This window comes from Oncorhynchus nerka, unplaced genomic scaffold (genome assembly GCF_034236695.1).
Source record: "Oncorhynchus nerka isolate Pitt River unplaced genomic scaffold, Oner_Uvic_2.0 unplaced_scaffold_13___fragment_10___debris, whole genome shotgun sequence".
Classification (NCBI taxonomy): domain Eukaryota; kingdom Metazoa; phylum Chordata; class Actinopteri; order Salmoniformes; family Salmonidae; genus Oncorhynchus; species Oncorhynchus nerka.
Window position 1 is genome coordinate 195,537 of NW_027040342.1, and position 27,686 is coordinate 223,222.

At 42.2% G+C, this 27,686-nt stretch overlaps 1 protein-coding gene and 4 non-coding genes across 9 annotated transcripts; all 5 read left to right on the forward strand.

Annotated features, from left to right (window-relative positions):
• The first annotated feature begins 1,373 nt into the window (after positions 1-1,373).
• trnap-ugg (transfer RNA proline (anticodon UGG)) lies at positions 1,374-1,445 on the forward strand. Its single transcript has one exon. It is a non-coding gene; the product is annotated as a tRNA-Pro (tRNA).
• Positions 1,446-2,306: 861 nt separating this feature from the next.
• trnap-ugg (transfer RNA proline (anticodon UGG)) lies at positions 2,307-2,378 on the forward strand. The gene has a single exon. It is a non-coding gene; the product is annotated as a tRNA-Pro (tRNA).
• Positions 2,379-3,240: 862 nt separating this feature from the next.
• Positions 3,241-3,312, forward strand: trnap-ugg (transfer RNA proline (anticodon UGG)). Its single transcript has one exon. It is a non-coding gene; the product is annotated as a tRNA-Pro (tRNA).
• An 863-nt stretch (positions 3,313-4,175) lies between these two features.
• trnap-ugg (transfer RNA proline (anticodon UGG)) lies at positions 4,176-4,247 on the forward strand. Its single transcript has one exon. It is a non-coding gene; the product is annotated as a tRNA-Pro (tRNA).
• A 13,174-nt stretch (positions 4,248-17,421) lies between these two features.
• On the forward strand, positions 17,422-27,453 carry LOC115106784 (eukaryotic translation initiation factor 4H-like). 5 transcript variants are annotated; one of them, XM_065016549.1, is made up of 9 exons: positions 17,486-17,542; positions 17,892-17,977; positions 19,850-20,037; positions 20,123-20,187; positions 20,964-21,060; positions 21,894-21,953; positions 23,155-23,310; positions 25,177-25,292; positions 26,266-27,453. In XM_065016549.1, the coding sequence occupies exons 2-9, from the start codon at positions 17,901-17,903 to the stop codon at positions 26,290-26,292; spliced, it is 786 nt and encodes a 261-aa protein (XP_064872621.1). In that variant the 5' UTR covers positions 17,486-17,542; positions 17,892-17,900; the 3' UTR covers positions 26,293-27,453. The 5 variants fall into 5 exon arrangements, with proteins under 5 accessions (XP_029485727.1, XP_029485728.1, XP_064872622.1 ...); XM_029629865.2 differs by having other exon boundaries at positions 19,856-20,037; XM_029629867.2 differs by lacking the exon at positions 17,892-17,977 and having other exon boundaries at positions 17,422-17,542.
• Positions 27,454-27,686: the final 233 nt, after the last annotated feature.

The following is a 27,686-nucleotide window of genomic DNA, read 5'->3' on the forward strand; positions in this document are numbered from 1 at the left end:
AGGCCAGAGGATACAGAGACAACATCACAATAACATCAACATGCCAGAGGATTCAGTCATAAACATATTAACATCAGCAGGCCAGAGGATACAGAGACATCAATACATTAACATCAACAGGGCAGAGGATACTGAGACAACAAAACATTAACATAAACAGGCCAGAGGATACAGAGTCATAAACACATTAACATCAACAGGCCAGAGGATACAGAGACATCAATACATTAACATCAACAGGCCAGAGGATACTGAGACAACAACACATTAACATCAACAGGCCAGAGGATACAGAGACAACACCACATTAACAACAACACATTAACATCAACAGGCCAGAGGATACAGAGACAACATCACAATAACATCAACATGCCAGAGGATTCAGTGGACATCAATACATTAACATCAACAGGCCAGAGGATACAGAGACATCAACACATTAACATCAACAGGCCAGATGATACAGAGACAACAACACATTAACATCAAAGTTCCAGAGGATACAGAGACAACAACACATTAACATCAACAGGCCAGATGATACAGAGACAACAACACATTAACATCAACAGGCCAGAGGATACATAGACAACAACATATTAACATCAGCAGGCCAGAGGATACAGAGACATCAACACATTAACATCAACAGGCCAGATGATACAGAGACAACAACATTTCTTCCTTGGTTAAAAAATCTGTCATTTTACCGGGACATAGGTTACCTTCAGACGAGTCCCGTGACACTTGTGGGGGTCGTAGAGCAAAACTGAGAACAGCATTGTGTTCGTGAGAGTCTCCCCTTTCCATAGAATGGTCAAACTATGTTGTAGGTCAAACCGTTCGGAAGCTACAGACATTTGTATGAGAAGACAGATTTTAGGGATGTGTCATGTTTTGACAAATATTGCTCTCGCTCTGCCACATTTCACCAAAGCTGCAGAGGTGTGACATCAGCAGTTATGGTAGGATTGAGAAGCATCCAGTGCAAAATACGTGACATTTCTAGTTTAATACTGACAGATTCCAATGATGTTGTATTTTTTATTTACATACCGGTGCGTCAATCGGATCAAATGAAATGAGATCCAATTGATTTTGATGTCTACTTTTTCATTGTTAAAATCTACATTTAGCTTTTTCTTAATTTGTTTCTTGCTGTTACAGCTAATGAAGATTGAATCTGAAAGACTCAGCAGATGAAGTACAGAGTATTTGAACTGAAACCTGGTCAACTGCTTGGAAGATAGCTATGCTCACAAGTGTACCACCAACACTCACGTGATTCACTGTGGCCTGGCAACATCGACCCGTCAATCCATGTCCTCACCGTCATGCTGGCGACTGCAAAACAATGTGTTGAAATAAATGGCTCGTTGGTCTAGGGGTATGATTCTCGCTTTGGGTGCGAGAGGTCCCGGGTTCAAATCCCGGACGAGCCCTTTTGAAGAGCCTTTAACAATCTGAGACAGGCGGATCTTGGGCAACTGGTTGGAGGGGCAACTGCCACCACTGGAGCGCAGGACCAGGTGGATGAGTGATTAAGGCAATGGACTGCTAATCCATTGTGCTCTGCACTAGTGGCTTCAGCATCGCACAACATTTATTAATTTCTTCCTTGGTTAAAAAATCTGTCATTTTACCGGGACATAGGTTACCTTCAGACGAGTCCCGTGACACTTGTGGGGGTCGTAGAGCAAAACTGAGAACAGCATTGTGTTCGTGAGAGTCTCCCCTTTCCATAGAATGGTCAAACTATGTTGTAGGTCAAACCGTTCGGAAGCTACAGACATTTGTATGAGAAGACAGATTTTAGGGATGTGTCATGTTTTGACAAATATTGCTCTCGCTCTGCCACATTTCACCAAAGCTGCAGAGGTGTGACATCAGCAGTTATGGTAGGATTGAGAAGCATCCAGTGCAAAATACGTGACATTTCTAGTTTAATACTGACAGATTCCAATGATGTTGTATTTTTATTTACATACCGGTGCGTCAATCGGATCAAATGAAATGAGATCCAATTGATTTTGATGTCTACTTTTTCATTGTTAAAATCTACATTTAGCTTTTTCTTAATTTGTTTCTTGCTGTTACAGCTAATGAAGATTGAATCTGAAAGACTCAGCAGATGAAGTACAGAGTATTTGAACTGAAACCTGGTCAACTGCTTGGAAGATAGCTATGCTCACAAGTGTACCACCAACACTCACGTGATTCACTGTGGCCTGGCAACATCGACCCGTCAATCCATGTCCTCACCGTCATTGCTGGCGACTGCAAAACAATGTGTTGAAATAAATGGCTCGTTGGTCTAGGGGTATGATTCTCGCTTTGGGTGCGAGAGGTCCCGGGTTCAAATCCCGGACGAGCCCTTTTGAAGAGCCTTTAACAATCTGAGACAGGCGGATCTTGGGCAACTGGTTGGAGGGGCAACTGCCACCACTGGAGCGCAGGACCAGGTGGATGAGTGATTAAGGCAATGGACTGCTAATCCATTGTGCTCTGCACTAGTGGCTTCAGCATCGCACAACATTTATTAATTTCTTCCTTGGTTAAAAAATCTGTCATTTTACCGGGACATAGGTTACCTTCAGACGAGTCCCGTGACACTTGTGGGGGTCGTAGAGCAAAACTGAGAACAGCATTGTGTTCGTGAGAGTCTCCCCTTTCCATAGAATGGTCAAACTATGTTGTAGGTCAAACCGTTCGGAAGCTACAGACATTTGTATGAGAAGACAGATTTTAGGGATGTGTCATGTTTTGACAAATATTGCTCTCGCTCTGCCACATTTCACCAAAGCTGCAGAGGTGTGACATCAGCAGTTATGGTAGGATTGAGAAGCATCCAGTGCAAAATACGTGACATTTCTAGTTTAATACTGACAGATTCCAATGATGTTGTATTTTTTATTTACATACCGGTGCGTCAATCGGATCAAATGAAATGAGATCCAATTGATTTTGATGTCTACTTTTTCATTGTTAAAATCTACATTTAGCTTTTTCTTAATTTGTTTCTTGCTGTTACAGCTAATGAAGATTGAATCTGAAAGACTCAGCAGATGAAGTACAGAGTATTTGAACTGAAACCTGGTCAACTGCTTGGAAGATAGCTATGCTCACAAGTGTACCACCAACACTCACGTGATTCACTGTGGCCTGGCAACATCGACCCGTCAATCCATGTCCTCACCGTCATTGCTGGCGACTGCAAAACAATGTGTTGAAATAAATGGCTCGTTGGTCTAGGGGTATGATTCTCGCTTTGGGTGCGAGAGGTCCCGGGTTCAAATCCCGGACGAGCCCTTTTGAAGAGCCTTTAACAATCTGAGACAGGCGGATCTTGGGCAACTGGTTGGAGGGGCAACTGCCACCACTGGAGCGCAGGACCAGGTGGATGAGTGATTAAGGCAATGGACTGCTAATCCATTGTGCTCTGCACTAGTGGCTTCAGCATCGCACAACATTTATTAATTTCTTCCTTGGTTAAAAAATCTGTCATTTTACCGGGACATAGGTTACCTTCAGACGAGTCCCGTGACACTTGTGGGGGTCGTAGAGCAAAACTGAGAACAGCATTGTGTTCGTGAGAGTCTCCCCTTTCCATAGAATGGTCAAACTATGTTGTAGGTCAAACCGTTCGGAAGCTACAGACATTTGTATGAGAAGACAGATTTTAGGGATGTGTCATGTTTTGACAAATATTGCTCTCGCTCTGCCACATTTCACCAAAGCTGCAGAGGTGTGACATCAGCAGTTATGGTAGGATTGAGAAGCATCCAGTGCAAAATACGTGACATTTCTAGTTTAATACTGACAGATTCCAATGATGTTGTATATTTTTATTTACATACCGGTGCGTCAATCGGATCAAATGAAATGAGATCCAATTGATTTTGATGTCTACTTTTTCATTGTTAAAATCTACATTTAGCTTTTTCTTAATTTGTTTCTTGCTGTTACAGCTAATGAAGATTGAATCTGAAAGACTCAGCAGATGAAGTACAGAGTATTTGAACTGAAACCTGGTCAACTGCTTGGAAGATAGCTATGCTCACAAGTGTACCACCAACACTCACGTGATTCACTGTGGCCTGGCAACATCGACCCGTCAATCCATGTCCTCACCGTCATTGCTGGCGACTGCAAAACAATGTGTTGAAATAAATGGCTCGTTGGTCTAGGGGTATGATTCTCGCTTTGGGTGCGAGAGGTCCCGGGTTCAAATCCCGGACGAGCCCTTTTGAAGAGCCTTTAACAATCTGAGACAGGCGGATCTTGGGCAACTGGTTGGAGGGGCAACTGCCACCACTGGAGCGCAGGACCAGGTGGATAGTGATTAAGGCAATGGACTGCTAATCCATTGTGCTCTGCACTAGTGGCTTCAGCATCGCACAACATTTATTAATTTCTTCCTTGGTTGTCTCAGGGACTGTCCGAGTGGAAATTTGAAATGGAAGTTATGGAACTGCCTCACGTGGTTATTGTTATGGGGAACATTAGGCAAAAGGTATATTCATGACCCCATTCTATTCCAGCAGGCTAATGGGAAACACAACCACTTCTTACCTCAAAATCGCCTTGCTATTCATGTTGAATAAAATGTGTCTGTTAATTTGAACTAGGTAAGATACTAAATCATTCAGTTTATCTTTATCTTCCCTACATCTTGTCAAGGCTAATGTAGACTATCTGACATGAGATGTAGGCCTATCAGGGGCTATATGCTACCTGCTTTTATTTAAGCAAACCATGGCAAAATTGAATTACAATCATAAACCCAGATTTTAGTCTGTAGCCTATTCCTATTGAAATGACAAGTCAATCTCGCAATGGGTCATTCATAACGATTTGTTGTCTTAAAACTTGGCACATAATAACAGCACAATTGCCAGAAAATAGCCTAACATTCTTTTTTTTAATGTTCGTCCAAGTGTTTCTTGCGAAGAGATTTCGAGATCCTCTGTCCAACTTTCAAACTTTTCCATAGTTATGCATATGAGCAAAGGTGATTTATTTACAATTGTATATTACAATTATAAAAATTAAGCCTTGAATGCTGATTGGCTGAAAGCCATGGTATACCACATGTATGACAAAACATTACTTTTTACTGTTCTAATTATGTTGGTGACCAGTTTATAATAGCAATAAGGCACCCAGAGGATTTGTGGTGTATGGCCAATATACCACGGCTAACAGCTGTATCCAGGCACTCCGCATTGTGTCATGCATAAGAACAGCCCTTAGCTGTGGTATATTGACCATATACAGTGCATTCGGAAAGTATTCAGGCCCCTTGGCTTTTTCCACATTTTGTTATGTTACAGCCTTATAACAAAACGGATACAATCGTTTATTCCCCTCATCAATCTACACACAATACACCATAATGACAAAGCAAAAACAGTTTTTTAGACATTTTTGAAAATGTACTAATAATAAAAAACGGAAATATTATGAATATATAAGTATTCAGACCCTTTACTCAGTACTTTGTTGAAGCACCTTGGGCACCGATTACAGCCTCAAGTCTTCTTGGGTATGATGCTACAAGCATGGCACACCTGTATTTGGGGAGTTACTCCAATTCTTCTCTACAGATCTTCTCAAGCTCTGTCAGGTTGGATGGGGAGCGTTGCTGCATAGCTATTTTCAGGTCTCTCAAGAGATGTTCGATCGGGTTGAAGTCCGGACTCTGGCTAGGCCACTCAAAGACATTCAGAGACTTGTCCCGAAGACACTCCTGCGTTATCTTGGCTGTATGCTTAGGGTTGTTGTCCTGGTGGAAGGTGAACCTTTCGCCCCAGTCTGAGGTCCTGAGTGCTGGAGCAGATTTTCATCAAGGATCTCTCTGTACTTTGCTCTGTTCATCTTTCCCTTGATCCTGACTAGTCTCCAAGTCCCTGCCACTGAAAAACATCTCCTCAGCGTCCCCACCTCCAGACGTGACTCTTGGCATTCAGGCCAAACAGTTCAATCTTGGTTTCATCAGACCAAAGATTCTTGTTTCTGTCACAATGTGCTCAACTGGTTGAAGGTAAGTCAGGTGCAGGAGAGCAGAGATGGGTGATAACAGGCGCACTTTATTCATGCCCAAGGAAAACAGTGATAACGGTGCGATAAACAAAACACATGGGTCAAACACATACCCGGCGCAAACCAGCCTGATGCGAACCATACGTAATAAACAAACAATTCCACACACAGATATGGGAGGAACAGAGGGTAATATAAATTAGTCAGATGAGGGAATGTGAACCAGGTGTGCGGAAAAGCAAGACAAATCAAATGGAAAATGAAAAGTGGAGCGGCAATGGCTAGAAGACCGGTGACGTCGACCGCAGAACGTCGCTCGAATAAGGAGAGGGACCGGCTTCGGCGGAAGTCGTGACAGTTTCTCATGGTTTGAGAGTCGTTTAGGTGCCTTTTGGCAAACTCCAAGATGTCTATCATGTGCCTTTACTGAGGAGTGTATTTGTATTTATTATGGATCCCCATTAGCTGCTGCCAAGGTGGCAGATACTCGCTTGCCCTCAGGCACCTACTCCACCACTACCACATATCAACAATACTAAATCCATGTGTATGTGTATGTATAGTGCATATGTTATCGTGTGTGTGTGTATGCATTTGTCTGTGCCTATTATGTTTGTATTGCTTCACAGTCCCTGCTGTTCCATACGTTTTTTTTTTATCTGTTTTTAAAATCTAATTTTACTGCTGCATCAGTTACTTGATGTGGAATAGAGTTCCATGTAGACATGGCTCTATGTAGTACTGTGCGCCTCCCATTGTCTGTTCTGGACTCGGTGACTGTGAAAAGACCTCTTGTGGCACATGTCTTGTGGGGTATGCATGGGTGTCTGAGCTGTGTGCCAGTAGAGATGAAGTCAATCTCTCCTCCACTTTGAGCCAGGAGAGATTGCATGCATATTATTAATATTAGCTATCTGTGTACATCCAAGGGCAAGCCGTGCTTCCCTGTTCTGAGACAATTGCAAGTCCTTTTTTGTGGCACCTGATCATACAACTGAACAGTAGATAAGGTGTGACAAAACTAGGGCTTGTAGGACCTGCCTTGTTGATAGTGTTGTTAAGAAGGCAGAGCATTGCTTTATTATGGACAGACTTCTCCCAATCTTAGCTACTATTGTATTAATATGTTTTGACCATGACAGCTTCCAATCTAGGGTTACTCCAAGCATTTTAGTCATCTCAATATGCTCAATTTCTACATTATTTATTACAAGATGTAGTTGAGGTTTGGGGTTTAGTGAATGTTTTGTCCCAAATACAATGCTTTTAGTTTTATAAATATTTAGGGCTAACTTATTTCTTGCCACCCACTCTGAAACTAACTGCAGCTCTTTGTTACGTGTTGCAGTCATTTCAGTCACTGTAGTAGCTGACGTGTATATTGTTGAGTGTATATTATTGACTTTAGCTTCCCTCCAAGCCTGAGGGCGCACACTAGTTGGCTTAAATTGAAGATGTGGCAAATAGCAGTGGCAATATAGTCTGCTATTATCCACAGTAATTTTCCATCCAGAATGTCAGACCCCGGTGGCTTGTCATTGTTGATAGACATCAATAATATTGTTTCACCTCTTCCACACTGACTTTACGGAATTCAAAAGTACAATTATTGTATTTCATCATTTGGTCCGATATACTTGGATGTGTAGTGTCAGCATTTGTTGCTGGCATGCCATCCCTAAGTTTGCTAATCTTGCCAATTAAAAAGTAATTAAAGTAGTTGGCAAAATCAGTGGGCTTTGTGATGAATCAGCCATCTGATTCAATGAATGATGGAACATATTTGGCTTTTTTTCCCAAAATGTAATTTATGGTGCCCCAAAGCTTTTTATTCCTTATATCATTCCTTATATAATTGATCATTGTTTCATAGTATAGTTTATTTTTATTTAGTTTAGTCACATGATTTCTGACGAGGAGGAGTAGTAAGAAGGATCGGAGGACCAATGCGCAGCGTGGTAAGTGTTCATTATATTTATTTATAACTCAGAACACTAAATAACAAAATAACAAAGAGAACAAAATGAAACCAAAACAGTCCTGTATGGTGCATACATAAAACACAGAACAGAAAATAAACACCCACGAAATACAAGTGGGAAAAGGCTACCTAAGTATGATTCTCAATCAGAGACAACTAACAACACCTGCCTCTGATTGAGAACCATACCAGGCCAAACGCAAACACAACATAGAAAACGGAACATAGACAACCCACCCAACTCACGCCCTGACTATACTAAAACAAAGACATAAATAAAAGAACTAAGGTCAGAACGTGACAATTTCTTAATTTGCAGGACGTTTGCCAATCTGTTGGGCTGCCAGACTTATTTGCCATACTTTTTGCATCATCCCTCTCAACCAATTCCTCATCAATCCAAGGAGATACAACCGGTTTTACAGTAATTTTCTTTATGATGCGTGCTTATTAGTAACTGGAAGAAGCAATTTCATAAATGTGTCAAGTGCAGCATCTGGTTGCTCCTCATTACACACCACAGACCAGCAAATATTATTTACATCATCAACATATGAATCACTACAAAACTTATTGTATTCACAATATTAGGCCCAGCCTTTGGAACTGTGATTTTCCTAGATATGGCTATTATATTGTGATCACTACATCCTATGGATTTGGATACTGCTTTGAAACACATTTCTGCAGCATTAGTAAAGATGTGATCAATTCATGTTTATGATTTAATTCCTGTGCTGTTTGTAACTACACTGGCAGGTTGACTAACAACCTGAACCAGGTTGGAGGCACTGCTTACAGTTTGAAGGTATTTATTGAGTGAGCAGCTTGATGATAGCCAGTCAATATTTAAATCACCCAGAAAATATACTTCTCTGTTGATAAAACATACATTATAAAGCATTTCACACACATTATCAAGATACTGACTGTTAGCACTTGGTGGTCTATACCAGCTTCCCACAAGAATGGGCTTTAGGTGAGGTAGATGAACCTGTAGCCATATTACTTCAACAGTATTTAACATGAGATTGTCTCTAAGCTTTACTGGAATGTGGTTTTGAATATAGACCGCAACACCGCCCCCGTTGGCATTTCTGTCTTTTCGGTGTATGTTATGACCATGTATTGCTACCACTGTATCATCAAAGGTATTATCTATGTGCGTTTCAGAGTCAGAATAAGAATTTCATCTGTTACAAACAAGTTATTGATTTCATGGACCTTGTTTCATATGTTAATATGGGCTATTTGTATAACTTTTCTGGGTTGCTTGATTGGTTTTAATGCTTTACTGGGAAGCTTATCAGAAGTAGACTTATTCATGTTATTTGCAACAGAGTTGATAGTGCAGGGTGAGCTGCACAAAGTGGTCTTCCTACTAGGGCACATTGTCTCAATGCTAACAGTGTAACTCTGGTTCATAGTATTCGGTGCAATTAGGGGTACCTAAATTAAACGGCTTACATTGTGTTTGCCAATGCCCCTGGGATCATGTACACTTATGATGACTCATTGTCACAATGGAAGGTATCAACTGAGCTGGTCTCTGATTATTGACCAGTCATTGTTTCAACGAAGCCTTGAAATGCATCGACAGAGTCCAGGAGCCAAGATGATTTGGATGGGGGGTTTGGGACGTAGATGTGGACCTCTACCAGGCTCTGGAGAGGGAACCAGCTCCTGCTACCTGACCTCCAGAGCGTATCTATATCCCCATGGGGATGATACTCATCTTCAATGTGTATTGATTCCTACTAGCCAGCTTTGTAAGAGGTAGATTTGTACTAGCTATGCTGATCCTTAACGTTTTATCTTTGCATCAGGTCTCACTGAGACTGGATTCCTCAAGAGACATGCTATTCAGCTGCCCATGAACTTTTAAACATATCTATGATCGTATGTTCTTACGTAGCTGCAAAATATAACTTTTTGGGCGACCTGACAAATTCACATAGAAATGTACATCTGTCATGCTCAATGAAAGCAAGTCTAAGAAGCGGTAGATTTCTTCTATGTGCATTATTCTAGGCTTCCCGTTCTTAAGTTTCATTTTTGCATCTTTTACTTTTGGTTTTGCACACCAGTTTACAACACCTGAAAATACAATATTTTGGGTTATGGAAAATATATTTCACAGCGGTTTAAATGGTGCAATGATTCTCAACACTATACCTTGCTTGTTTTGTCATATAAACTGAAATTAGGGAAACTATTAGAATTTTATCAACCAGGAAATGGCTTGGCGATTTCTACATAGTGCATCGTTATACTCTTAGAAAAAAAAGTGCTATATATAACCTAAAAGAGTTCATCGGCTCTCCCCATAGGAGTACCCTTTGAAGAACCCTTTTTGGTTCCAGATAGAACTCTTTTGGGTTCCATGTATAGAAAACCCCAAAAAGGGTTCCATGTAAACATGCCTTTGCTAACACTCATGTGTGCTCCATTTTAGTTGGTAAGTACTGTAAATGTGAGCAGTTGAGACACTTGACAAAGACAACAATATATTTTCAGTAGATTCTGACTCTTAAATATATTTTACAGTGCGTTACTGTTCTGTCGTGTCCGGCATGCCCATATTATGCAAATTATTAATTTATTTTCTCTTTTTATGCTTACAGTAAGTGCCATGAAAAGCCAGAAAAAACATAAGGTTCATGTGTTGCGGGCCCTCTGGAAATTCCAAGAAATGTCCCTGACCTCTGTGGTGGCGGAGGACACAAAGTATGTATGAGCAAGTTGCTATTTTTTAAAGAAATCTCTAGACTTTCACAAACTTCTTCAACTAGTAACATGGAAATACTTTTAGCCAGCTGAGTCCACAAAGCTTCATCAGGAATGTTCTTTTCTAGTTTTATTTCAATTCTCAAATTGATACAGTTTTAATGTCCTGATTATCTTCACTGCAGATCTGACCAATCACACCATTCTTTAAGAGGGCCACTATGCTACAGATTGCCTTCTGTGCCTAACCTAACCTTAACCCTTTAACCTCTTAGAGGTTAGGGGCATTTTTTTCAACGTTTTGATAAAAAGCGTGCAAAGTTTCAACGCCCTGCTACTCATGCCAGGAATATAGTATATGCACATGATTAGTATGTGTGGATAGAAAACACTCTGGAGTTTATAGAACTGGTTAAATCATGTCTGTGACTATAACAGAACGTGTGTAGCAGGCAAAACCCCAAGGAAAAACTGTCAAACTCCTAAACTTAACTCTAACCTTAACTCCTAGCCTAGCTAACGTTAGCCAGCTAGCTAACGTTTGTCTTCTAGCTGGAATTCGTAACATATCATAAGTTTAGCAAATTTGAGCAAATTCTTAATATATTGGTTTTGCAAATGTGTAACATATAATACAAATTGTAATTTTTAACATACCCTATGTATACAAAAGTATGTGGATACCCCTTGAAATTAGTGGATTTACGTTTTTCTGCCACACCCGATGTTGAGAGATGTATAAAATCGAGCACACAGCACATTGCAATCTCTGTCTACAAATATTTGCAGTATAATGGCCTTCCCGAAGAGAGCTCAGTGACTTTCAACGTGACACTGTCATAGAATGCCACCTTTCCAACAAGTCAGTTCGTCAAATATTTGCCCTGCTAGAGCTGCCCCAGTCAACTGTAAGTGCTGTTATTGTGAAGTAGAAACGTCTAGGAGCAACAACGGCTCGGGTGTAAAGTGGTAGGCCACACAAGCTCACAGAAGTGCGTAGCGCATACAAATCACCTGTCCTCGGTTGCAACATTCACTAGCGAGTTCCAAACGGCCTCTGGAAGCAACGTCAGCACAATAACTGTTTGTCCGGAACTTCCTGAAATGGGTTTCCATGGACGAGCAGCCGCACCCAACCCTAAGATCACCATGCGCAATCCCAAACATCGGCTGGAGTGGTGTAAAGCTCACTGCTATTGGACTCTGGAGCAGTGGAAACTCTGGAGTGATGAATCATGCTTTATCATCTGGCAATCCGAAGGACGAATCTGGGTTTGGTGGACACCATGAGAACGCTACCTGACCCAATGCATTGTGCCAACTGTAAAGTTTGGTAGAGGTTGAATAATGGTTCAGGCTAGGCTCCTTAGTTGCAGTGAAGGGAAATCTTAAAGTTACAAGATACGTTCTAGACAATTCTCTGCTTCCAACAGTTTGGGGAAGGCCCTTTCCTGTTTCAGCATGACAATGCCCCAGTGCACAAAGCAAGGTTCATACAGAAATGGTTTGTCGAGATCGGTGTGGAAGAACTTAAATGGCATGTACAGAGCCCTGACCTCAAACCCACCTAACAACTTTGGGATGAAATGCGAACACCGACTGCGAGCCAGGCCTAATCGCCGAACATCAGTGCCCGACCTCACTAATGCTCTTGTGGCTGAAAGGAAGTTCCCGCAGCAATGTTCCAACATCTTGTGGAAAGCCTTCCCAGAAGAGTGGAGGCTGTTATAGCAGCAAAGGGAGGACCAAGTCCATATTAATGGCCATGATTTTGGAATGAGATGTTCAAGTAGCAAGTTGTTATAGGTGTAAGATGGCACAGTGATGCCATCTGTTTGTAAATGTTCATTACTGCAACTCATGTGTTTTACCGGTGTGCTTGAGATACCCGGATGTATTGTGATGTACTGAACAAGACTGGTTACTCGCATCAATGCCTCTGTCTCGTCATTTAACATTCAAACATGGTGTCAGAAGTGGGATAACTAAACATGCTTTCCGCAAATTAGAGTCACCTGTTCTGGTTTACCAAACAAATGCTTATTTGAGTAAAATTTTGCCGGAATTGGCCTTAGCTAGAGTGAGTTTGCTCGTTAGCTTCAGTGTTGTTAGCACTGGTTAGACATGGCAGTGAACATTCCCCCTCCCGCTGTTATGAAGCTCAGCGGGGATTGGAGCACGAACTGGGATACGTTTAGAGGTGAATGGGAGGACTATGCGCTAGCAACAGGACTTCTGGAAAAGGACGATGAGGTAGTGGCTGCCACTTTGAGGACCACGTATACAAACACAACCTGAACCTAACAGCAGCTCAGCAAGGTAACGCTATAGCTATTCTTGATGCTCTTGAACATTACTTTAAGCCAGCAAAGAACGTCATCTACGAGCGTTATGTTTTCAGTTGTTGCAAACAGGAGGACGGGGAAGTCCACTTTGAGTTGGACGCAGCAATCCAGCCTGTCCAGTGTGCACCCCGCAATGTACCAGTGGCCATGAAAGCAGCTACGAAGGCTCAGCTTGATAAATACGAAGCAGATGGCCACATCATACCCATCACCAAGCCTACAGACTGGATAAGTAATATGGTTATCATCAAGAAACCAGACAAGCTACGGATATGCATTGATCCTAAACACCTCAACCGGGCTCTGCGACGTTCACATTACATTATGCCCACGTTGGAGGATGTTCTTTACAAGCTCCCAAAGGCCAGAGTCTTCACGCTCGTGGATGCCAGAGATGCCTTCCTGCAGTGCAAGCTCGACGAGCCCAGCAGCTACATGACCACCTTTTGGACACCCTGGGGCAGGAAGAGGTGCTTGAAGCTTCCGTTTGGTGTCTCCGTGGCTCCAGAGGTGTATCAGCGGAAACAGCATGAGCTGTTGATGGGACTCAGTAGCGTGAAACCCATAGCAGATGACATCCTCATAGTGGGCTGTGGGGACAGTGATGAGGAGGCAGAATGTGACCATGGCGCCAAGCTGCTGGCCCTGATGGTCAGATGCAGACAGGTCAAGCTAAGGCTAAGCATAAAAAGGCTTCAGTTTAAAGTGCCAGAGGTCCGCTGTCATGGGCACATCTTGTCCTCCACCGGATTGAAGGCGGATCCTGAAAAAGTAAAGGCTGTCTTGGAAATGCTCCACCCATCTGATGTGAAGGGAGTGCAGCGCTTCGTCGGATTCGTCACCTACCTGGCCAAATTCCTACTGCGGCTCTCTGAAGAGTGTGAGCCGCTAAGGAGGCTCATGGACAAGGACACCATCTGGCATTGGCTCCCAAAACATGACGCAGTGGTGAGGGAAATAAAACAACTTGTCACCCAGACACCCGTACTGCGATACTACAATGTGTCAAAACCTGTCACGATTCAGAGTGACTCAAGCCAGTATGGACTTGGCTGTTGCCTCATGCAGGAGGGCCAGCCTGTGGCATTTGCCTCTAGGGCACTCACCCCAACAGAGCAGAACTATGCCCAGATAGAGAAGGAGTGCTTCAGCATTGTGTTTGCATGCCAACGCTTCCACAACACACAGTGTGCAGCTTACAAACAGAGCAAGTGGATGTTGGACACATCAACCAGGCTGACTACCTCAATGTTACGGACAAACGCCTTATACAAATCAGGCAGCACACAGACAGAGACGAGCAACTCCAGGCATTGAGGTCTGTGATTCTGATGGGCTGGCCCGACTGCAAGGAAGAAACTGCTTTAGCCGTCAGAGAATAGTGGCCAGTCAAAGAGGAGCTCAGTGTTCAGTAATATTCAAGTGTCAGAGAGTCATTATTCCCAGGTCTCTGCGCCCTGAGATGTTGGCGCGCGTGCACTCAAGTCACATAGGAGGTGAGGCCTGTTACAGACAAGCACGTGACACACTATTGGCCAGGAATGCAGATTGAAATCAAAGACTATGTCAGTAAATGCACAGTCTGCAATGAATATGCCATTGAGCAACAGAGAGAGACAATGATGTCCCATAAGCTACCGATGCGCCCCTGGCAGATAGTAAGTCTAGATCTCTTCCAGCACAGTGGCAAAGACTTTCTGCTCGTAGTCGAGCATTACTCAGACTTTTGGGAGATTGACCTCCTCCCCGACCTCTCAGCAGAGACAACGATCAAACGCTGCAAGGCTCAGTTTGCCCGCTATGGCCAGCCAGATAGGGTAATTTCAGACAATGGACCCCAATTCTTCGGAGTTGAGTTCTGAAAATTTGCTGCAGGATGGGAATTTGAGCACGTCACTTCATCACAACGACACCCAAAAGCTAATGGGAAGGCGGAGTCCGCAGTTAAAATCGCAAAGAACCTCTGCCAAAAGGCTCTGCAAGAGGGCAAAGATGCCTGGAAAGCAATCTTGCAGTGGCGCAAACCCCGACAGAAGGCATGGATAGCAGCCCGGCCCAGCGCCTCATGGCACGGTGCTTAAAAGCAGCTCTGCCAGTAGCCAGCACTCTCCTGGAGCCATGTGTGGTGACAGACCTGCTGGTGAAGCTACGTCACAGAAGACAGGTCTCCAAGTTCATCTACGAAAAAATCAGCAAAAGACTTGTTGGGGAATAATCAGAATTAGTTGAGTAACATAGATAAGATGTTTTATTTTCATTATATGCTTGTGAGTTACTTCTCATCAGAATGTATATTTTTGGATAATACTGTTGACCGGTTGCAGTTATCTGTTCTCTGTCAGGTTTCAGTTACTTGGGCCGCAGAAAGGGGAGAGGTCAAGCTTGTCATCATATGTAAACATATCTTTTAAACCAATTATTTCTTGGCTCCACAATGTCTGTGTGCCAGTCACTGTGTCTCTGTGATCTTGTCCAGGAGGGGTGTATTTGATATATGCCTGTTGATGAGGTTTTGTTTTATGGTCCTGAGAGCGAGATAAGAACATAGTTTAGGAGACAAAGCTGAGCGATAGTTTATAGCTAATGCTGTCTGGCTATGTGTGTCTTTGCTATAAAGGATCTCAGTTGCAATGTGTAAGGACTCTCAGAGAATTCATTTACAGACACTGAATTGATCTGAGAGTCACAGGGTTGTGATGGAGCTCATATAATTAAAGATGGACTTTATGATAACTCTGACTTGCGTGTGGTTTGCTCTCATGATTTGGTAAATACAGGAAATTTCCACTACAGACTTACCTGAGCTCAGGGTGGGTGAAACGGTCCGAATGAAGCCACTACCAGGGGACCGGACGGGCCTCTGGAGACTCGGATCCTGTGTATAGAAAGTGGCACCACGGTCCTACTTGGTCGAAGTGAATGGATCACTGTACCGTCGCAACAGGGTTGACCTTCGGATTGCTGAGCCAGCACCTACTCAGAACCCTGATGGTCAAAGGGGTCGCATGACAAAAGGCGGAACCCCAGCAAGTCACATGGGGCCTGAGGCACTGTGCGAAGAGCCAGGGGATCACAGGTCGGACGCTCCCTCGCCCATCAATACTCCCCTTAGACAGTCAGGTGACACACCTGTGCGGGAACCCGCAGTCCTCGCAGACAAGCCCCCTGTCTTTTCGTCTGTCCCAGCCACCAAAAAGACTTAATCTGTAGGTTTCCCATCAGTGATTGTTGACAGAGAGATAAAAGTGAAGAGAATATCAAAATGTGTTGTTGTTACCTGATAAAAATAATAATTAAAAAAAAAATCTAAACTGTTCATGTTGGAAATTATTATTAGGTTTGTTTTGTTAGTGAATTGACACCTCCTGTCCTTTTTTCCCTTTATTTAACTAGGCAAGTCAGTTAAGAACAAATTCTTATTTTCAATGATGGCCTAGCAACAGTGGGTTAACTGCCTGTTCAGGGGAAGAACCACAGATTCGCACCTTGTTGACTCGGGGATCTGCGTTTTCAACCATCTGGTTGCTAGCCCAACGCTCTAACCACCAGGCTACCCTGCCGCCCCTATTTTAAGATGTTATGGGTGTAAGATGGCACAGTTCTGCCATCTGTTGGTAAATGTTCATTACTGCAACTCATGTGTTTTACCGGTGTACTTGAGATACCCGGATGTAATTGTGATGTACTGAACAAGACTGGTTACTCGCATCAATGCCTCTGTCTCGTCATAACATTCAAACATAAGTGTCTACATCATTTTGCCCATGTAGAGATCATTCGTTTTGCAAATGGCAATATATTGTACATTTTTCAAATTCCTAACATAGTGTACATTTGCAAATTCGTAACATAAAATACGAATTGTAATTCGTAACATATCCTAGGAAATCGGTGGACGTTCACAAATTAATACCATACAAAACGTAACATATGATCAAACTAAATGGGGTGTCTTAGATTTACAAACACAATAATAAGAAATGCTCTGAGACCAGGTTTGCATGGTGTAACTCCAACTGGGGTGGAGGGAGGCAATTTGATCAAATGAGCTACATTGATATTCCTGTGGGAAAATAGTGTTGGCTAAAGGACTGTACTACTTCATGAATTGCCTAACATCATGTGCACCTTTTTCTTACAGTTGTTGTAATTGCCCGGCCAGGATAAATACCAATATCTAGATGATACTGGGGTTGGATCTTGTTAGTTTACTAATATTTAATTTAGTTAGGGCATTTGAGGGCATCTGTAGTAACTTTACTTAACTGTGCAAAAAGTGTTCGTTATGGTTGAGGCACTGAGAGGACAACTAAAATTGAGTACCCCTATATTGAAGGTCCTTCGACAAACAACTGCTTTCTCCAACAGCAATCTCGGCAATGGCGGATTACGATAACTATGATGACCGGGATCGGGCTTACGGTAGTTTTGGTGGAGGCAGAGGGTAAGAAAATACCTGGACGAATAGAATGTATCAGTATTAACGTATGGTGGTGCGAGAAAACGCACCGATGCCGTAGTATATACAGGGGCTTGTTCGAAATTCTTCTGAAAGATAGGCCCGGGTTCAGAACTCGGGCCAGACAGTGTCAGTGTGGTTAGCCTCTCACGGCCGCTTTGATGAATGGGAAGCCGGTATTGAGGGCGGGGAAAACTCGTGGATTGACCATAGCTAGCTACTTCCAGATGTGCGTGTGAGATTTTCCATTACATAATGTTATCGACTTATTCATGTCGGTTTGACAATACATATTATGACATGGTTATGATTGCAAGTCATTCTATCTTCACAGACTGCCAGCATGGCACTTGGCGCCAGCATCTCATGGGCTGCATGTTGTGCTAGCAAGTCAGGGACTGCGTCGAATGGCCAAATCGGGTAATAACAGCTCGAGATGTCAACACGCACCATTCCCCGACATCATTATCAATACATGGCATGTTTAACAACTAGTTACCAAGTAATCATTATTCAATGCACAAGCCTTTTGATGCCTTGTTTAGTGGTAACGTTAGCTAGACAGCTAGCTAGACTAGCTTGTTCTAATTGCATGAAGATTTATGCGGAGGACTAGCTAGCTAGTATGCTAACTCTGCTAGCTAGCCTAGTTTGGCCCAGTGCACCCTGCATCCATTACTAGCTAGTTTGATGAGCGCACACATGTCAGTTAGCTAGCTAGGTCTTTATGATTTGCAGAACGTTAGCTAACGTTAACTATAGTAGCAATGATTGTCGATTTGCGCTTTGCTCAGGTAGTTAGCTAGGTTTGCAATGCATTTAACTAACATAACGTGGGCTAACTCGAGCATTGCCATTGATGCCTTAGACAATCACTACCAGGAAAATGTAAACGTTACGTGCCAACGATGTTGCGGCGATACTGAACTTATTTCTGAAACTCAGTCCTAGCTAGGTAGCCAGCTATACAGAACTTCAAAATAGCCTAATCAACGAAAACACTATACATTTAACAAGCTAGCTAGCGGTATTACTGCAGTTAAAACGTGCTCTCTTGGATGGGATCAACGTAACTATGATAATTTCGAAAATCAGGGAGTTATGTCTTCCACCCCTTGTCAGTGACTGTCATAACATTAATTGTTATAATCATATTCTGCTTTGCTTTATTCACACAGGAAAGGAGTTGGAGCCCCTGATACTGAAATACCTAAACTAGTCCTGTATCTATTGGGCTGTTTGTCATACATTAATTTGACACCATGGCCAAATAACTACACATTATCACCTTGTCTTATCAAATGCTATGTAAGATCACAACAGTCAACTTGGTTATTTTACAATTGCTCTCCTTTCTAATTGTGGGAAAGATATATGCATGCATGCCCAACGTCCCTTTCTTAGAAGACACATTTGAGTTGAATGCATTGTTGTGCAACTGAATAGATATCCCCTTTCCCTGGTTGGTGGCTGTACCTCTTGATTCTGCCAGGTCGCCCAGTTTGCTTGACACCCGAGGAATGCTGCAGGCATGCAGGACCCAATCTGCATTTCTCTCTGCACTGTCAGATTGGAGTGCTGTTGCCAGCAAGGGAACTGGTTCCTTGCAGTTTTGCAAGGCCCTGTAACTCCTCATGAGGAGCATACATTTTTTGCGTTTAAATAATCTTAGCCGACGCTCTTATATCCAGTGCATTTATCGAAGTTCAGTAGGGAAAATCAATTACGTGGCACAGTCATTACAAGCAAACCCTTCTTCAAATTGACTTATCAGTGCATGTGAACTTCTGCTGTTCATTGAGAAAAATGACACAAGTGGCAGCTCTGTAGTATTGTTTACCCGTATTTAGCCCAACAGGGATGCCATCTTTTTCTGTGCGCTGCTGACACTATTGGCAATTAAATAGAAGAAAAAAACCAGATTATTTTTCCATCTCAATTCTTTCTCCAGTTTCCAGAGAGCCTAGTCCTATTTCCTGTATTGTATGTGCCACGTTATGTATTTTCCTATGGGATTTGAGCTGTAGATCTTTGGTAATTTGATTGGTAATGGATCTGTCCAAGTGTACATCATTTATCAAAGGCTCAGAAAGTCAGCTGAAAAGTATGACTGCGCTACCTATTTGCCACTTTTTCCTGGGACGTTAGGTTTTGCTTGTGACTCCGTTAATGTCCCAATTATCAACCATAATCTCCTGCTCAAGTCATTGACCATTAGCCACTCCCCGTACAGGACCCTGAGTTTGTATCTGTTGTAGTCTGTTCTCTCATGGAGGTGTTCGTTTCTGGTAGACCCAGAGGTGGCAGTGGACCTGGTGGACCCCGCAAGCAGAAGGATCTACCAACAGATCCCCCATACACAGCATATGTGGGAAACCTGCCCTTCAACACAGTACAAGGAGACATAGACGCCATTTTCAAAGACCTCAACGTCAGGAGTGTTCGACTAGTTAGAGACAAAGAAACGGACAAATTTAAAGGTGAGCAAGCATCCATTGGCTTAGCATAACCTCACATAACCTCACAAGCCATGGCGACACAGTTTGGTTATTTTTCTCCTTTCAGGTTTTTGTTATGTGGAGTTTGATGACTTGGAATCCCTTAAAGAAGCTTTGACGTATGATGGTGCTGTGAGTACCCACAATTAGTTTCCTCAGATCCTCATTTGTATCTGGCTCATAAATGTAAAACAAAGGGATACTGTGGTTTCGTGTCAAAATTATAAAAACAAACAGCTGTATGTTACTCAGTCTTTACAAAAAAGCTGTAGCACATACTATTTAACTTAACACAGGTTCTTAAACTGAGACTCAGCGTTATGACGTGACCATGAGCAACTATGTGAACCAAATATGTTGTAGAGTGACACTGATGCAAGGGGCTGCATTTGTGAACATTCACACAGAGCATCTGCATAAGTTCGCTTCACTCTCATACAACGTGATGGCTGCGTGACAACTCCAGAGGAGATTAGCTGCTGGTATTGTCCTCTTTGTTGTTTTGGAAAGTGGCCCGATCCTGTTTATTCTTGCATCACTGAGTGAACTTCATAGTCCTTTAAAAAGGTATAATCTGCTTTGTATGGAAAATCTAAGCATTGTGATATGGGCATCGTGACAAAGATATAAATCTGTGCTTTTTTTTGCATAAAACAAATAAAACTGTCCCCAACATTGATATAAACTTATTGTGTTTTGCACCTTCCATAAAATAGATTGCAGTCCAAAATGATTAAATGTGTAGTGACAACCGACTGTCATTTTATAAAAGGGACAATTGAATATGGTGACACGTCCAACCAACAGTGATATACTTGTAGGACATAAACACTGTTGGAAGCATTATCAGAGAAGCGGACCACGTTGTTTAATTTCTTCCTAGTGCTGACTTTTGCCCCCATCTCCAGCTCCTTGGAGACCGGTCACTCAGGGTTGACATAGCAGAGGGCCGAAAACAAGAGAGGGGTGCCGGAGGATTCGGCTTCCGGGGGAACGACAGAGGAGGTACCCGCTTGTGCTCACTGGAATGCTAACTTGTTTGTTCCTCTTACTACTACTGCTTAGCATATTTCTTACTTATCATTACAACTACAAAGAAATGTAAACTGATTCAGTGTTTCTATTACATGCTCTAATGAGTCGTGATATTGATTTGTAGATTGTCTTAATTGTAAATATTAATATGAAGTAGCAATACCTCTTGGCCTAGATTTGAACAATTACGCGATTTGAACAATTACGCGTCTTTAACATTGACCTGAGACTCATCTTTCACCATACTCAAATCAAGGCTGTCTTAAAATCTTTAAATTATCAAAAGCTTTGCTGTTCTGTTTGACCTTGCTACCATCTAAGCATACAGTGCATTTCACTTATCAGAATAATCAATCATTTGTTGTGTGGTCATAAAAATGAGACAAGATGCTTGTACTTTTATAGATCAACGGATTATGTAATCCTCTATAATCACAGTATCAGTCCTTATAAGAGGAGTGCATTGCACAAGTTCCACTACCACTGTTGCCTCTGTGGCCTTATTCTTGTTTTATTTCACTACATACTGACATTTCAGAATACCTGGCACTTTTCATAATGTATCCATTCTACATCTTACTCCCTTCTCTCCTGCTTCCTTTTCTGTAGTAAATGGTGCTAAAAACTGAGCAGCTAAGCCTAATTTGTCTCTACTTTCTCAACCAAATACTTCAACTAGCTGTCTCTAGAAGTAGTACTACTAACCTAGGCCATTGGCTAACCAGCAAGTGGGTTCCACACCCCTGCCTCAGCTCAAAGCACCACTCACCCCTGTTGTTAAAACTGAGCCCTGTCCCCTGCAGGCCGAGGGGGCTCTCGTGGAGGTGGTCCCAGGGGAGGTTCCAGAGACGACTACGAAGGAGGTGGGATGAGCGTTCAGCTGACTTAGCCGTCCCCAACCGGTCATTAGAGCGGACCCAGTTTGACCGCTGCAATTTAAGATCCAAGCAGTGCAGTACAGTGTAGTTGGTAGTTAGCACCAAGCTAAAGAAGCAAACAAATTGTTTAAAGATGTTTGCTGTGTGAATCAAATTTTATTTGTCACATGTGCCGACTACAACAGGTGTAGATTTACAGTGAAATGCTTAATGTTAAGAAAAATGTGTGTTAGGTAAAAATAGATGGGTATAAAAAAAAATATTTAAAAAAGAGCAGCAGTAAGGGGGTACCAGTACAGAGTCAATGTTCGGGGGTACAAGTTAGTCGAGGTAATTTGTATATGTAGGTAGAGTTATTAAAGTGACTATGCGTAGATAATAACAGCAGTGTAAAAGAGAGGGGGGACAATGCAAATAGTCTAGGTAGCCATGTGATTAGCTGTTCAGGAGTCTTATGGCTTGGGGGTAGAGGCTGTTAAGAAGCCTTTTAGACTTTGCGCTCCGGTACGGCGTGCCGTGTGGCAGCATAGAACAGTCTATGATTGGGGTGACTGGAGTCTTTGACAATGTTTAGGGCCTTCCTCTGACACTGCCTGGTATAGAGGTCCTGGATGGCAGGAAGCTTGGCCCCAGTGATGTACTGGTCCGTACGCACTACCCTCTGTAGTGCCTTGCGGTTGGAGGCTGAGCAGTTGCCATACCGGGCAGTGACGCTTGGTGCAGCTGTAGAACATTTTGAGGACCCATGCCAAATCTTTTTAGTCTAAACACCTCTAAATCTGCAGAATGGTGTAATATAAGCAGTATTTGATTTCCTCCCCCCCATAGGAATTCTAATGGTTTCTCCTAGCGATTTTTACTTTACGATTTGCACAAGTTTTTTTTCTGTCCCTTGGTACATTTTGTTTGTGATCCCTCTGTCATCACTCATACAGGGGGTTCACCTCACTCATTCGTCAACTTACAGGGCTGCTCCAGGTGCTGGGAAATAACAGATTTAATGTTTAGAATGTTACTGAAAGGAATGTGGTGTTTAGAGCTGACAAGATTTCTTATCTTTTATTCCTCATGAGAGAATCGTGTCTGTTCTACACACAACTTTATCTGAACGTTCTATAACATTGCAATCCTGAATGAGCCCAAGACTGTCTAACCTGTCCTTTCCTTTCTGCATCTCCTTGTGTAGGCTACAGAGGAGATGACGACTTCGGGCGGGGTCGAGGAGGCAGCCGCGGTGGTGACAGAAGGGGAGGTGGTGGAGGAGCAGGCATGGGGGGACGCTACAGGGACGGCGGACCACCACTGCGCGCCGGCGCGGAAGACTTCAGAGAACCCTCTGACGGTGTCACAATCTCTCTTATCTCATATAAAACACTAGACCAGAGGTACTCCAATTAAAGTGGAGGTCCGAAGTAATGCTGGTTTTGTTTTCTCAACCGTAGTTGGTTAATTGATCTATAGATTTGACTGATTGGTCAGACACTCCACTGGTGTCACACGCCTGAACTAGTCCCTGATTAGAGGAGAATAATTCAAATCGGCAGTACTTCTGGAATCGAGGTCCGCATTTGAGAAAAATAACTCTAGGCAATGTTTAGTCATGGAAGAACAGATCGGTTTAGCGGGATTTCTGATGGCTTTTTTTATTGTTACAGTAGAGCTTTTGTAAAGATAATGGGAAGGTGTTGATATTGACCCCTCCTTTAACCTTTCTAGGGCAGGCGGAACCCCTCGACAACATTCCGCTGAAAAGGCAGCACGCGAAATTCAGAAATATTTTTTAGAAATATGTAACTTTCACACATTAGCTAGTCCAATACAGCAAATGAATGATAAACATCTTAATCTACCCATCGTGTCCGATTTCAAAAATGCTTTACAGCGAAAACTGTATTGTTAGGTCATAGCCAAGTAAAAAAAAAAAAAGCCATTTTTCCAGCCAAAGATAGGAGTCCCAAAAAGCAGAAATATCAAATGAATCACTAACCTTTGATCTTCATCAGATGACACTCATAGGATATCATGTTACGCAATAATGTTTTGTTCGATAATGTGCATATTTGTATCCAAAAATCTCAGTTTACATTGTCGCGTTACGTGCAGTAATGTTTTGATTCCAAAATATCCAGTGATTTTGAAGAAATACTCATAATAAACATTGATAAAAGATAGACTTCTCCTTAATGCAACCGCTGTGTCAGATTTCAAAAAAACTTGACAGAAAAAGCATAATCTGAGAACGGCGCTCAGAACCCAAAACAGCCAGAGGAATATCTGCCATTTTGGAGTCAACAGAAGTTTGAAATTGCACCATAAATATTCACTTACCTTTGATCTTTATCAGAAGGCATTCCCAGGAATCCCAGTTCGATAATAAATGACTGATTTGTTCCATGTGTTCAGCCCAGTAATCCATCTTCATGAGGCACAGGCACTTCGTCCAGACAAAAACTTGAAAGGTTCCGTTATAGTCCTTTAGAAACATGTCAAACGATGTATGGAATCAATCTTTAGGATGTTTTTAACATAAAACATCAATAATGTTCCAACTGGATAATTCCTTTGTCTGAAGAAAAGCACTGGAACGAGAGGTAACTCTGTCGGGAGCGCGCGTCATGAGACCAAGGCACTCTGCCAGACCACTGACTCAGAGGTCTCATGAGCCCCTCCTTTATAGTAGAAGCCTCATTCAAGTTTCTAAAGACGGTTGACATCTAGTGGAAGCCTAGGAAGTGCAACTGTATCCATATCTCTTGGTAGGCCAAGCTTTGAAAAACTACAAACCTCAATGTCCCACTTCCTGGTTGGATTTTTCTCAGGTTTTCGCCTGCCATATTTACATTTACATTTAAGTCATTTAGCAGACGCTCTTATCCAGAGCGACTTACAAATTGGATATGAGTTCTGTTATACTCACAGACATCATTCAAACAGTAACTTCAGTGTGTTTTCTACCCAATCATTCAAACAGAAACTTCAGTGTGTTTTCTACCCAATACTAATATTAATATGCATATATTAGCATCTGGGACAGAGTAGGAGGCAGTTCACTCTGGGCACACTATTCATCCAAAAGTGAAAATGCTGCTCCCTATCCCAAAAAGGTTAATACACTGAAAAATCCTGAACCCAGTGGCCACCTTGTTGACATAACATTTGACTTGACTAGTTAATCATGTTTGTCTTTTTTTCCCTTCGCTTTCTGCAGAGGAGAGGGCGCAGAGACCACGGCTTCAGCTGAAGCCACGCACGGTGGCTGCCCCACTGAACCAAGTCGCCAACCCCAACTCTGCCATATTTGGCGGAGCCAAGCCCAGGGAGGAGGTAATTCCCAAAGACAAACCTTAAGATATTGACCAGGCCTGAGAGCATGGGAGGGCAGGGACGGTGTAGAAAAATGGGATACATTAACGCCTTCTGTTAGAATCCCTGTCTGTTGGAGATGACGAACTGAACAAATCCCTCTGAGTTCAGTTTGAGAAGTATTTCATTGAGACAGAATAAAAACAAGATGAGAACACACACACTCTTGGAAAAATAATACAACACACCTGCACACCAAGACCCAAAGAGCAGCTTGTGAATGCATGTCAAACTGTTAACGTGGTTTTTATGTACACCTCTGCTACCCTGTGATTAGTGCCTGCTTTGTCTGTAGTTCTGTTGGGAGAAGGTCCATTCATGTTGATTGCAGTTAAAAAGATTAATACAATTGAGCTGAAAAGTAACAACTTTTCAAAGGTTATTTAGTAGTGTAATTAACTACTATATTCGACCCTCTGTTGGAATTGAAGTGTCTCTCGACCCTAACTCTGAAGTGGATAGGCATGGATCCCTACTAGAATTCTGCCCCCATTTACAAAATCAGTATAACATGAATTGTTAGAATAGAACGGTTTGCTCTGATGGTTTGGTTCATGGCAGTTGTGGCTGAGCTTCTGTAGGGGGTCATGAAGGTTTTATCATCTCAGTTGGTCAACACAACACCATTGTCTTAAGAGAATATGCTCCCCTCCCACAGACACCAACAAGAAAGCATGGTCAGAAATGTGCTGCTTTTGTTTCGGTTTAGCCCCTATTGTTCAGCCGTATGGTCAGTGTTCAGTTTGGGACCAGTGCAAAAAAAGAAAACATTTCATTAGTGGAGCTTTTAAGGTCATTGTATCTGCTTAACTATCCAGTTGTAGTGTAGAAGTTCTTTAAACTATTTTATCATTTCTCTAATTAAATTATTTAACATTTCCTCTGGCATTGAACCTGTCTAACCATAATGTTTTTTTGTTTCCCATTCTCAAAGCTTGAAAAAGAGGCAGAAAAGGAATAGATATATCCACGTGGCTGCATTATTCTGGAAGTCTACTCTGGATCTACTGGCTTTGTTTACCAAAAATCTTTCAAAGACTTCTCCCAAAGAGCTCGCTGGGGAGTCAGGCGCTGGGTTCCTCTTTCTGCTCGCTAACACAAAGCAGGCCTTCATCTAATTGGAAAAAAAGAGCAGTTGGACCCAAGGCTGCTGTGAGGGGCAGGGGCCAGGCCTATGTCAACCTGACCCGTACCCCACACACATCAAAAGGAACTCTGGACAGTGGCTTCAGTTTGGTTCTGTTGCCTTTGGGTAAGGACTTTGCTGTGTAATTTTCTCTTACCTTTCCCAAGGCATCCGTTGTGTTCACCAAATGATTTGCAGTTTTAGACATACAGCTGTAAAAAGCTGTTCCTTTGGTGTCTTTTATACATTTTCCTCCTAAATTTCTGCTCTATTTGTGAAATGATTATCATTTCAGCTTCAAATTTCCACTGTCTTAAATATTAAATGATAACATTGCCAAGAGAACTGAATCCTTAATGTTGTCTCAATGTGTAATTCTGGAACCTGATTTTGAAAGATTTTTGATCTTAGTCTGTTCAATCCAGGAAAAAATGGCTTCCTGCAATAATGGAGCGATGCGAGGAGAAGCTGAAGCTCTCACTAGATTAAATCAGAAACATGGGTTATTGCAACGGTCTTTGTCTGGCAACTTTCTACTTCCACAGCTTGCTAGTTATATGCATTTTATCAACAACAAAATGTATCACCTAAAACACTGCAAAATATACAACTTTAACATAGGAAACTGTTAACTGAAAGAAAAAAAAAAATCTGATCATTTGTCCCATGGAGACTGGCTAAATCTAGTCTGCCTACCAGTAGATGGTGTAGGATGCTTTTGAGAATTTGTTGCGCTACCATTTTTATTTACATTTTACTGGTTATGAAATTTAGTGATACCTTGTTCTTACTGTACTATAGAAAGATCTGCTGTTTTTATTCATTTTTTTGTTCATTTTCCTACACTGTTTATGGCAATAAAATGTATAATCTTACATAAATTTATTATGAATGTGTTTTAGTGGGATGGGTGAATGAGTCAAGGCAATGAAGTAGTTCTCTGAGAACACATGAACCAATGTGAACATGGAATAAAAACGTTTAAATTTAATAGAACGGGGCAGGCATTGCTTTGAAAAAGAACGCTGTAAGGAACATGCATACATATCCAGGTTCAGGCCAATTCTAAGTTATTCTTTATTATTCCCTATAAGTTCTGTTCGCAAGTGTCTTTCTGCATACATCAGAAACAACTAGGTCTCATCCCCAGGCATCGCATGCAGAGAGCCTAGTTCCTCATCCTCAACACTACCCCGTGTGTATTCATTATGACAATTATTGTTTCTATT

What these genes read in the sequence shown, in the direction of transcription:
- LOC115106784 (XM_065016549.1), top strand. Translation starts at nt 17,901, where the DNA reads ATGGCACTTGGCGCCAGCATCTCATGGGCTGCATGTTGTGCTAGCAAG. An exon ending in GCGTCGAATGGCCAAATCGG is followed by an intron (nt 17,978 to 19,849) that starts GTAATAACAGCT and finishes CGTTTCTGGTAG; the next exon opens with ACCCAGAGGTGGCAGTGGAC. An exon ending in CTTCAGAGAACCCTCTGACG is followed by an intron (nt 23,311 to 25,176) that starts GTGTCACAATCT and finishes CGCTTTCTGCAG; the next exon opens with AGGAGAGGGCGCAGAGACCA.